General features: G+C 48.1%; 1 protein-coding gene across 2 annotated transcripts in view; it reads right to left on the bottom strand.

The window, feature by feature from the left end:
* Positions 1-12,773, bottom strand: part of MGAT5B (alpha-1,6-mannosylglycoprotein 6-beta-N-acetylglucosaminyltransferase B) — a 793,707-nt gene that overhangs the window by 148,604 nt on the left and 632,330 nt on the right. For both annotated transcript variants that reach the window (XM_078654621.1, XM_078654622.1), the window contains exons 12-13: positions 2,552-2,707; positions 2,310-2,456 (exon numbers count right to left, since the gene is read on the bottom strand). In XM_078654621.1, coding sequence (XP_078510747.1) covers positions 2,310-2,456; positions 2,552-2,707 — 303 coding nt within the window. The remainder of the gene's footprint in view (positions 1-2,309; positions 2,457-2,551; positions 2,708-12,773) is intronic.

Raw genomic sequence — 12,773 nt, 5'->3', positions numbered from 1 at the left:
ATGTTGTAGGAATGTACTGTATTTATGTGTAAATTGTCAAAATGTTCAGTGTCCTTTTCACACATGAAACAATGAAAAAAATCTAAAACAATAGAATAAAAGGGTACAAATGAAATATACCCAACAAACCTAGAAGTATCACTGGGTTGTTTTTCCTTAAATTTGAGGATCTAGAGAAGTGTGTAGTTGGTAATTTTTCTTTCTATAACTGACTTTCTTTTTAAGCAGTGTCTGTACTCTAGTGTATGGCTTCTCTTAAAGAGAGCATGATCACCTCTTAGTTCCCCCACATGGAGAGAACATCAACCATGCATACACCACGCAGGCTAGTGAGCAGTGACCAAAGGACTAGTAATCTAGTGGGTAATATCTCTGTTTCTATCTGTATGTTCCCAATTCTTCAGTCCCACAAATTAGCATTTCAGTTACCTTATAAGTAAGGGACTTTGGGGAGGGTTGAGGATGATGACCATAAACAGACTGCCTGTGGGGAATTTTCTAAGGGTGGTATTCTGTGATGTTCTCTTTGACATCCAAGGGAAAGGTAAAGCTAGGCAGGACTCCCTTTACACTCTAGATCTGATGACCCTGCCAAAAATTACTGGACTTAAAAGAAAGAGTCAGATTCTTCGCCACTGCTTTCATAGCTCCAGTCCCCGCTGGATACTGGCAAATTAGGTATGATTGCAGATAATAACATAATTTGCCATCCCACAGCCATTCGGCCAGCCCGCTAATGATCATCACTCAAAAGTCTTGGAGCAAATTATTTTATTGTATTTGTTGAGGGCTGAACTCCGTCACTAAAAATGATGTCCAGCCCTGAACAGAAGTGATGAGTTATTGTATGCATTGCAGGCTCTCACGTTTCCCAATAGTGAGATCTGGCCTGCGTCTACTGCTAGGCTCCTTTAAGAAGAAGGACTCCCCAGCACCTTTCCAGCACCTTATGACCATGGTGCTGCAGCCGGCATTGCAGAATACTTTGTGGCTATTCTAGACAATGAAGGCCCCTATGTTTCCAAACTATCTTCCCTCACAATGCACATAGATGAGATGTCAGGTTGAATCAAGAGCGTTACCTCAAGGCCAACACTGAGCGGAGCCAATCTGAAGAGCGCAAGGTTGAGTATCATGTTCACACTTCAGGATGATAGGACCGGTAGAAGACAGAAGACAGAAGACAACAGGTGGTAAACTGGTTGGAGTTTTGAAGTAGCTCAAGCCTACACCCTAAGTGCAGGTACTTCAGGGATAATCTGGCTTTTTTGTAAGTTTTACTCAATTTCAGAAGACTCATCCATAGCCTTGACTGATCTCATGAAGTGCAAGAAGGCTGCATTTGGACTGAAACTCGGTTAACCTGGCCTCAAACATACTTACACACAGCTCTGCTACTCAAGAATTCAGACACTAAGAATCCCTAAAGCACTTGGACCAACACTTCAGACTAAGGATTTAGAACAGTCCTGTGACACATGGGTTAGTTTGAGTAGTAGCAAGACCTTTCATGTCCTGGCCTGGAACGTTTCCTTCAGTCACGTCAGCATACCACAATGGAGTTGCAATGTCCAGCCATGGTCTAGGCTCCTCAAACTCTCCAGCCACACATATTATGAACCTGCTCCAACAACTAGATCTGGTGCTATTCTGTCATCTGATTACACACCGTTGGCAAAGATCAGAAGAATCTGGTTGTGTAAGCGCATTAATAAGCTTATCGCTGAAACTGGGGTAGAGTACCGTTATTTTTTTTAATGATCCATCCGGCTTGTGAACAAATCTATGGTTCAAATGTACTGAGATATGCTGTCTAGAATGTACACCTATCAAAGTGCAATGTTCTAAAAAAAACACAGCAGCAAAATACATTTTAGTGGAGTTGCCTGTCTAGAAGTGCAGAACAACCTGGAGTTGAGAACTTTCTGGGGCGTCTGGTGAGGAGCCTATTGAAAAACTCATCTTAATACCTCACCACTTCCTTCCAACTCACAATGCCCTAAGTGCCTTATGTTTAAAAGAAAGGCCTCTTTGTTGTCTCAATTATTCTGGCAACAACATACAGGGACACTGCTCTCAGTTCCTTACAATGTCATCTGGTTCCCTGTTTTATGAAGGGGCAGGGTCTCACTGCTGAGTCCTTTCCTCCAAGCTCCAGATACGCAGAGTAGACATTTAGGGAATTGCCTCTATGTTTACTAGCCTGTGATCTAGCTTCCTTTCCCTCTTTTGTTATAAGCAAGAACTCACATCTTAGTTATACCAACTGTACTCAGATTTCCTGTATAAATAAGTAGCCATAGACTCACCTCGCGCGATGTGGGTTTCCCTCTGAAAAACTCATGGTTGAGGGAGCTATGCGGTGGATTGAAGCGGGGCTGCAGGTAGACACAGCCATTGGCCACAGCCTCCAAGGGAGCTGGGCCTTCATAGGGGAAGCCAAAGCCAATGAACAGCTGTGAGGAGGGAGGCAAGAGTAAGACATTGATGAGTCAACCAAAGGGGAGGAGGGAGTTGGGGGCGGAAGTGAAGTTGAAGGGAGTGAAAATACCTTGGCCTTCTTCAGGAGGTGCTGGAGTTCACTTTGCGGCAGCAGGCCATGGTTCTTCACAAAAGGTGGCACCTCAGGGGGGCGCTGGCTCTCATAGTACACTGTCCCGTGGATCTCCATGTGCTTGTTCAGGATTGCCAAGAAGTTGTCTTTACCCTGGAAATGGGTGAACACATGAAAGAAGCAGAGCGTGTGATTGATCCATGGATGTGAAAGAATACAGTACCCCTGAGGTCAGTCAGTCTGGCTTATATATGTAAAGTAACATGAGGTGAATCAATGCGCACCTCTTACTTTGAACAAATATTAGACATAAGCAATTGTTTCTTGCCTGATACCTGTTCACAATTGACCGAAGAAAAGGAGTCTGGCAGGTGCTTTAATCTGAAATAGCATAAACAGTGACAGCATCCTGTTGTTCCAAATGGTTATTGATGAATACATTTCTACAGAGGACTGAAGTTTATATAATGGATAATGTACCCCTGCCATCCTTTATATGGATATTGCAAGTAGAGGAATGAGTCCGAAGGTCGAACCTTTTATAAGAAGTGAGTACTTTATCCTTTATAAAACATGGTCACACCATCACCTTTCAGGCAAACAATTTAAACATTGGTGCGTAGCGCTTTCATATGAAAGAGCGAGCATGTTTGCTAACCGGAAGAATAAAAACAACCAGTTAAATATTTGTTGCAAATACATATTAACAAAAACAAAAAAAGCTGCAGTGCCTTAGAATGTGTAGAAACATGCAGAATAATTCAAGCTTTTTTCTAAGGAGTGCAAAAAATAAACATGTTAGCTCTGCTATTCATTGTAAGCTAAAAAACTGAGCACAAGAAAGTGAAGCAACTTTCTGATTTTCATTGCTTTAAACAGCTGCTTCTATTATGCTTCTTGACTTGACCTGCCTTTTATCTAGGTTGCTGGCTTGGGCAGAAGACATTGCGATATCAGAACTCGACTGTAATAACTTATAATAATCGGGTTCTGAAGTATTTTCTTTATAATCGGCAATTGAGAGCAATACAAGTCACTGATTATAAAAAAATCAGATAATGACGTTTATGCAGGGATTACAGACTCCCGTGTATTATACACTATTGTTAAAAGGATAAAAATACAAAGTATAGACCCTCTCAAGATTATCATGGGTGTCTTTCTCAATAAGTGCATTTATGGAGTTTGATTAAAAATGAAGGCAAAAAAACAGCAGATTGTTGGTGGAAGCTACCTAACTAGACCTCCCACTGGAAAAGTACAGCCAATGCAGGTTACAATAAAAGTTCTCACAACAGCACAACATAGGTCAGGCTGCGAGTGTAACACTAATCAGAGGATACTGGGTACAGCTAGCTCTTTTTCTCCAACCCATTTCATCTCACCAGCATCCTCTCTAATTCATCACACTTCTGCTCGCCAGTGCTCATTTTACCCCTACTCCCTTCACTCTTTCATTTGATACCACTCATTTACTTTCCTAATCTCTTCTCTTGATATTTTCCTCTCTGTACTCCACAGACTTTCCTCATCCTGTTCCCATTCCCTCCTCTGTCCCACATCCCTCCTCCTCCTTGTCCATCCCTCCCATGCCCCCATCTTGCCCCCGACTACTTCATCCATTTCTTCTTCTGGGCATAGCCCCCCTATGAAAATACCCGCACCGCCAACAGGAAGAGGAGATAGAGACTGTGCAGAATATGGGGTTGTAGACATATGACCAACATGGGTTCAAAAGCAAAGTCCCATAAGGTTCATATTCCCCTGCTCAAAGAGTTGGCCTCTACTTCTGGTGGTGTCATGAGCGCCTGCACCACCAGTGCAGAGGAAGGTCAGACTCTGTGACCGACAACAACACATGCAATGAAACTCACATACAAAGATGCATATAGGAAAACACTGATTTGTGGCAGGAAATCATTAAACACCAGTACAGGAAATGCACCGATACGGGTACTTCTGTACTCCAAGCACTGGGTCTGGGAATATACTTACACTGTAACAGGCAGCAAATACAAAGATATTCACATCGGTAATGAGAACACACATGCATCATGACAGGGAGATGCAAAATAGCATAGGGACAAAAACACAGGTCAGGGAATTAACTGCTATGAGATACCCAAACTAGGGCATCCGGGAACCGCAAATACTGGGATAGGAAATACACAAACACTGGGACCAACATTTTTGGGACTGTGAGCACAGTAGCACCTGAACTAGGTCGTCCACTTATATTTACTGTGAGCAGGTGTACCTTGTAACTGGATCAAGAAATAAACTTGCAAGCCAAGGGAGAGAAACTCACTTAATAGAAAATGAACTCATTCTAGGACCATGGATATGTAAACAGACAAGGGACAGTAAGTGCATGATCTAAACATATTGGTGAGAAACTGCATCTGTCCTGACAAAGATCCACAGAGTTTTTACTTTTTTCGCCCCTAAATTTGGACTTCTGTGGAATAGTGAACCTTGCTAATTAGGTTCAGGCCCTGTAAGACCTGTGTTAAAAAATCACACGTTTGTCACTTTAAGACTCCTGCATGTTCCTTTGGGCACTTCTAAACTATGTTTACACTGCCAGGAGTCAACATATTCACAATGCGCATATTGTAAATTGCTGTCATAAGAGCTTCAAGACTGCCTAGTTACAGCTGCATGCAGTTATGATGCTACAGAGGAGAGCATGTTACATCCCTGACTCTGGCTGAGGGCTGTGATTTATTAAACCACAAGATAAGCTGCAAAGCTTGTGGCAGAGTGAGCCCTATCTCCAAGAATTGATTAAAGTCTTGAATCTATACCACCTAAAGATGTCAGCTGATGATTTAATATTCGAATCCTCGGAGCAGTTGTTTCTTAGACAGCAAGATTTTGAAACATATCTTCATTTTGACATAAGCCTTTGGAAATCGTACCAATTTCACAATGTTTTTTTCTAGCGAGGCATGACTTCTCAATACTGGTGACATTCCTGCACTGGGAAGACAACTCATCCTGTGTACATTTGTCGGAAAGAAGCTGAACAAAATATTCCAGATGACAAACGGCTGGAGTGGGCGTTAAGGAGAATCCTGTCCTGGGTGCAAGTGGGTGTGACAGAATGTTTTCAGTTATGGGGTCATGCAGACCTTTTAGCTCCAGGTGAAGGGGAGGCTTGCCTGCTGGGTTGACAGACTTCATGACATTGCCTTCATTCTTCTTGGGTGAAAAGCTGTCATTTAAGATGGGTTTCATTAAAGGAGAATGCTTTTCAGTTTAAGAAACCCCTTCCCATATACAGATTCATAGAGAGGTCTCTGCGGGGGTTGGAGTGCTAGAACTTAAGTGCTAGCGACGTTTGTGCGCTGTAAGGTGACTGCTTTTTGAGGTAGATGTTCTGTTACACTGGCTATTTGCAATGATCCTTTGGAGGATAAAATGTTTGTTCACACCACTTACTCATTGTTCAAGACTGTTACAAAATATGTTTCCCTTAGGGCAGGATATATTTCAGAAGCCTCTCAGACCTTTTGACTGAAGTCTCCTGCTGATTAACACTGGTTTCATAGAGAGAATCCGCCAGTCTCCGGGACCACTTTAAGACCAAATCTGCCTGGAATGCTTGCCTGCTAGAGAAAGTTTGGCTCTTAGGGTACTGTGTGACCAAAGGAAACTACTGGGCTATGCTGGAAGTCTGGTTAACTGGTGTACTGAAATATCAAGTCAACTATTCACTGTTGGTTATTGAAGACTTGTCCCGTGGGGACTCGCTGTCTGTTAATGAATATCCAGCAACATTCTCCCTGAGAGACTAAAGTCACCAAGAACCTGCCCCCAAGACCTCACCAAAATGTGGAAAAATGAAAAACATGCTTTACTTATTTTCGAATTTAGGGGCTACTGCAAATTGACCTTGGCATCTAGTCATTGTACAGTTTCAGATTGGACCTCCTTGAAGCATTTTTGTATATTGTATTCACCCAGGTAACGCACAAGGCATACACACACTCCTAGAGCTCAAAATAGATACATTCTCCAGTTAGGTCCAAGGCAACTTTATGGTAGTCTGTACGTATCTCTTGTCAATATTTCTATATATTCTGACTATTCCACTTTAAATCATTAATGCGTTTTTAATTACCATTCTATTGGAAATACGTTTAATTATTGTGTTTATCTTAAAAGTCATAATTGTATCATTTTTTTCAATGATGGCATTATTACTTTAACATTTCCTTGAATTTTCATGGCACGCTTTTTAATCACTACAGTGAATGTTGCATCTTTGTGTAACTGAATGCTTCTTGGCACTATTGATATTGTGACTGTCTTTTGAAAACTCTGGCGGTTTTAAATGATGCTTGTTAGTTTGATTGAGATATATATATATATATATCCAATTCAAAACTGCCCAAACAGTGAAGACGCCACACAGCAGAGAGTTGAGCGCCTTTAATGAATGGCTGTAGCTCAGCAGGGCAACAATCTCACTTCCCAGTTCATAAGAAGCCCAACGCGTTTCAAGCACTGTGGTGCTCTTGATCACGGGCGAATGGTAGAGATGGATGACTGGCAATCAATCAGGAACAGCTAGTGTGCACTCAAATAGTCCCGCCTCTGTGGGGGTATGCATGCGAGGCATGCTGGTACTTTGAGTTCCTGTTACTTTTACCCCAGTGGGCGCCTTTTCATCACTCGCGTTTAATCCAAAGTTTTACCCCAGTGGGTTGAAAAGGGAGCTGAAAACGACTGCGGGCCGTATTCCCAAAGTCGATTCACACGGCACTCCCTGCTCCGCCAAGTTCGCAAGTACGAACCCGGGATCTGCATGAAAACAGCAGGGCGTCCTCGCGACCAGGCCGGACGCAATAATCCAATTCAAAACTGCCCAAACAGTGAAGACGCCACACAGCAGACAGTTGAGCGCCTTTAATGAATGGCTGTAGCTCAGCAGGGCAACAATCTCACTTCCCAGTTCATAAGAAGCCCAACGCGTTTCAAGCACTGTGGTGCTCTTGATCACGGGCGAATGGTAGAGATGGATGACTGGCAATCAATCAGGAACAGCTAGTGTGCACTCAAATAGTCCCGCCTCTGTGGGGGTATGCATGCGTGGCATGCTGGTACTTTGAGTTCCTGTTACTTTTACCCCAGTGGGCGCCTTTTCATCACTTGCGTTTAATCCAAAGTTTTACCCCAGTGGGTTGAAAAGGGAGCTGAAAACGACTGCGGGCCGTATTCTCAAAGTCGATTCACACGGCACTCCCTGCTCCGCTGTTGGACTTTGGCCCTTAGGGCAGGTTCACCCCGAGACTTTTTGCTTGAAATGGTGACCTGGAGATGGTGATTTCAGGATTCTGCGCACTTTCACTGTGTCCCAGTGGAAAGTGCGTGCGCACTCTGAGTGCATGTGCTGAGCTAGGCCTGCCCGCCCATAGGAATGCATGGGGAATGTATGTGTCCCTGGTAGTTCCTGATGCGTGGGGTGTACAGGCTTGAGTCTGGTATGTGTGAACTCGTGAGAGTGAATGCTGCGAGATGGTGTATGCAGCATGTATGTGTCTAGTAGCGAAGCGCCATTTCTAGACATGGCTGTACGTGTGCTGTGAGGGTGCTGGCGTGTGATTGGCTGGAGCTGGCTGGCATGCCAGGCTCCAGGAAGTCTGGATGGGTCTGCCCGGTGGTGAGTGGGAGATTAGCATGAGTGATGTGTGGGAGAAGTGTACCTGTGTCCTGGATGGGCTGGGTTTTCCCCACACAATGCTGGCTCCGCCCCCCTGTGGTGTGTCTAATGACCCAAGCCCTGCCAGTGAATAGAGAGGGTGGTTGAGGTAAACAGAGTACTCAAGAACCAGCTGCGACTGGTTCCGCCCCCACTCTGCACCCTCAGACAAAGGAATGCACTGTATAAAAATGGGGCTGTGTCCCCACTGAAGTTGTTCTCTTCCAGGATCCTGAGGGGGCTGCTGCTGCTGCTGGGCCAGAGGACCGCCACTTGGGGTGTCTCCCTGCCTGGAGACCCAGTGTGCTGGCTCTGGGCCCAGCCTTGCCCCCCCTACAAGGAACTTTCCCTGTGATCCTGCCCTGCTGAGGGCACCTGGAAGCGCTGGGATTATTGCTAGCGCTAGGAGCGCTGAGGATTTCCCTCCGAGCGCCTGGGAGTGCTTCCCTTGATTTGCGGGGCTAGATTTGCCCCCTAGCGCTGAGAGCGCGCCCTATTGCCTGCCAGCGCCTCGGGGCGCTTTATTGTTTCAGCCGGTGCCCACCCGGCATTGCCCCGGTGATTTGCTGCTATTTTTAAACTCGAGGGAGCCCTCGGTTTATTGAGCCCCCGCCTAGAAGTGCCGGAGACGGGCCGCTGCGCTGCCCGCGACGACCCGGAAGTGCTCCTGCCGGCCGGCCAATCCGAGCGCGGCCCGGCAGAAGTCCCGCCCCCACAGCCGCGACCCGGAAGTCAGGCAGGCCGGGGGCAGGACAGAGAAGCAACCGGAAGCGGACGGGAGGCCACCCCGCGCTCCGGTGAGGACAGAAGCCGGCGTCTTTCCTTGTCTCCCCTCCCAGGCTCCCTAAGCGAGGGAGAGCCCAGGAGAGGGAGGGAGAAGTGTGGAGGGAGCCCCCGAGGAGCGGGAGCTCCCGTGCAGAGCCGCCCGCAGCCGAGGAGCAGCCCCAGAGAGGAGCTGCAGCCGCCAGAGACCGGTGAGTGCCCGCCCCTCCCCCTAGTAGAAGGCTCGTGGGGGCCTTACCTGTTACTGAGAACCTGCGAGGCTCGTGGCAGCCAGTGTTGATTGAGTCCACGAAGGGCTCCGGCGGCCATTTGCGGTAGAGGGGGGCGTCGGGGCATATTGTCGGTGCCCGCCCCCCCCCTGTGTGCTCGCCCCAACCAGTGGGGCATTTCTTTACGAAGAGCCTGCGAGGCTCAGGGCAGCATTTGGTGTCTGTGGTGGAGTGGCCCCAGAAGGCCCCACCTTGCCCCCACCTGGTTGTGAGCCCTGAGAGAAGGCTCAAGGGGCACATCTTCAGTTAGGAGCCCAGAGAGGCTCAGAGGGACCAGACCTTTGCTAGAGCCCAGAGGGGCTCAGGGGGACATTTATTTCTGCAGAGCCTGTGAGGCTCCCCCAGCGTGTTGGCCCCATCAATTGCTACCCAGTTGCCCAGCACTTTGTGGGCAACTGCTCCGTTTAGGCCCCCCTGGACTTTGGACACAGGGCGTCCTAGCCCTAGAGAGGCCAGTTGGCCTAGGGACAGTCACAGGTGGTGACTTACGTGAGTTTGGCGCAATTGTACTTTCTATGCACCTCTGAATGTATTGTTTATGCGTCATGTGCCTTTACACCTCTGAATGAATGTTATGCATTGCATCATGTGTTTTCCTCTTACACCCCTACAGGTATTGTAATACATAGGTGGTTGTTTTCTCCCTAGTACAGGTGGTGCTAGTGAGATCCTGGTTACCAGTAATTACTGGTTGTGCGCTCTATTGTTATATTGTGTGCTATTTTGTGCTAAAGTAATTGTATTTCTGAAAGTGCTACTTCTGATTCCTGACAGTGGCCCAGGTGGCCCTGTCTTGTACATATCCCTTGTAAATTCTGCCCGTGCCTCTGGCACATTGTAAAGTGTGTGTTTTATCTAATGTGTTTTGGTGTAATACAAAGGCTATTTTTATATAACCTTGTGTGGAGTTTCCTTTGTGGTGGGCCTTTGGTTGTTGTTGCTGGGGTGCGTGCGCAAATACTTAGCCTACATCGCCTCCAAGTTTAGCCTTGCTGCTCGCGCCACGTTACCTAGAGGGTGAGTAGGGGTTATCTTGGCGTGTAACTCCCTTGCCCTGACTTGGGTGTGGTGGTCTCTGACTGACTTTGGCGAAAGCCCTGGCCAGCCGGGGATCCCATTTCCAACATTGGCGGCAAGCGGTGGGATAAGGATTTGTGTTTGCCTTGTACCTTAGTAGCGGCTGGCTGCACCACAAAACTCTGCATTTTAGATGACCACATTTTAGGGGATTGTATTGTTTTTGAAATTCCATTGTTTCTTCTCCTGAAGAGTGTCATTTGATTGTGTTCAGTACATTTGTCCCCCGCCCTGCTTCCAGAGTTTGGTACCTGTGTCGCTTTTGGTCAGGTTGAGAAGTCAGGGGTGGTAGAAACTGCCTTACCGATCCGAGGGGAGGGTGTGTGTGGATGAATGGTGTGTTTTCCTGGACGCATGAGTATGAGTTCTCTTTGATAAGGAGAGTGTGGAAGTTTTGGAATTGTGTCCTCTTACTTCAGATTGTTAAGTCCCCTGTGTTGCACGTGTCTGTGAGCATCTTGCCAAGATGGAGTCTGCTTTTAATGTCTGGGGTCTGTTTTTGCATGAACTGAGAGAGTTTTGCGAAGAGAGAGACATTGAAGTGAATGAGTCAGACACCCAGTCCCAACTTAGGGGTAACCTGATCCAATGGCAGAAGGATGACTGGGAGCGTGAGCACAGTGCGGAGAGGGCCCGGGTCTCACACCATGAGGGTGGTGGGTCAGAGGGGAGCCCTGAAGAGTCTGAGGAGGAGGAAGATGATAGCACAGGGACGCCAGCAGATAGTGAGGACCCCATAGATAGGGAGTCCCTTGCTGGGTCCAGTTTAGGAGGCAGCGCCTCATCCCTTTCCCTGTCCCCAGAGGAGCTGGAAGATAGGAGGAGAGAAAGGGAGCACCAGCTGGCTTTAGAAAAGCTCAGGTTGGAGCATGCCCAGGCTATGGCACAGCTGGGCATTAGAAGGCAACAGCTGGAGGTTAAGAAGCAACAGCTGGAGACCGAGAGGGTCTTAGCGCAGGACAGGATAGAGGAGGCTGAGAGGGCCGCCACCAGAGGCAAAGTAGCTCTGGAGGGTAGACTATCCCCTGCGCGCAGTGTTGAGTGTCTGGATCCCCCAGGGAGGGTTGGGTCCAGTGGTGGCAGCTATTTAAATCTCAGTCTAGAAAGTCCCAGTTCCCAGAGTATGGTTCCTGTTTCCCCAGAGGAGGAGAATAGGTTGAGGTTTAGGAACCTTAGGAAACCGTCTCATCAGTCTTGGGAAGACTTTGAGGATGACTGTTGTGAAGCCCTGTGTGATTGGGTACGGGAGCCCACGAAATGTGATTGGGACCTATTGTTCGATATGTTACTCAGAGAGCAGTTGCTCAGTTGTTGTTCACCAGGGTTGCGCCAACACCTGTTAGGGTGTGGATTGTCTGAACCATGTGAGCTGGCAGAGGAAGCAGACCGCTGGGAAGGGACCAGAGGTTCTGTAGAGTCATTGGTGAGTGACTCCAAAAGTAGTGGGTCAGGGATCTTCCAGCCCAGCGTGGTGGAAGAGGCTCAGTGTAGCCCAGCTAGGTCCCTGGTTAGTGAGAAGGGTGTAGGGGCTGACTGCCTGGCTCAGTGGAGCAGGAGTCAGTGGGTGGCTGAGAGCCCCCAGAGGCCCGAAGCCCTGTCTCAGAACCTGGGTGGTTTCTTGAGGGAACACCAGGTTGGGGACCTAGGCTGTCCTGTTAGCCCATTTGAGGAGGATCTCCTAGTGAGTAGAGGACCTGGAGTGTCTGTAACCAGAGCTCCTGTGGTTCTAGAGTCTGGCAGTACCGCTCCGGTAGGGAGGGTACAGGAGTCCAGAGTGAGGAGTGATTGGGGGAGTTCCCCAGTGGCTGGACCAGTGGGTCAGGGACTACCCAGTTGGGCTAGGTTCCCGTGTAGTGACCATGGTGACACCACTTCTGGTCTGGGGGATCTTCGCGCACTGTCAGGTGGACAGGGAGCGGGAGATCTGCGCCAGACAGACAGTCACACGACACATGGGCCATGTGTCAGCCTCAGGGGGATTGCGTGTGAATCCCCAGAAGTCCTGGAGTGCCAGGCAATTGTTCCACCGAAGGTTCTAGACCAGAGGTTGGGAGGCCAGGTTCAGGATCAGCCTGACCTGAAGGGTAGGATGACTGTAACCAGTGTCCTGACCGGTTCTTCTTCCAGAGGAACTTCTCCAGGTGGGAGAGGGCAGACCTCTGGAAGGGGGTGCAGAGGGTGGGAGAGCCCACCTCTGACCCCGGTGCAACCTGAGTGGATAAGTCCTGGGTTGGAATGGCGTTCTAGGGGTACCCCTCGCAGAGGGAGGAGGAACCCTAGGAGAAGAGGTAGGGGGAGGAGAGCCTTCCCCGAGACTCCTGGTCCGCCTGAGGTTGTAGGCCCTAGGCTGGAGTACCAGTGGCAGTCTAGCCCTGTCTTGCAG

Source organism: Lissotriton helveticus, chromosome 7, assembly GCF_964261635.1.
Source record: "Lissotriton helveticus chromosome 7, aLisHel1.1, whole genome shotgun sequence".
Lineage (NCBI taxonomy): Eukaryota > Metazoa > Chordata > Amphibia > Caudata > Salamandridae > Lissotriton > Lissotriton helveticus.
This window is presented reverse-complemented; position numbering and strand designations above follow the sequence as displayed.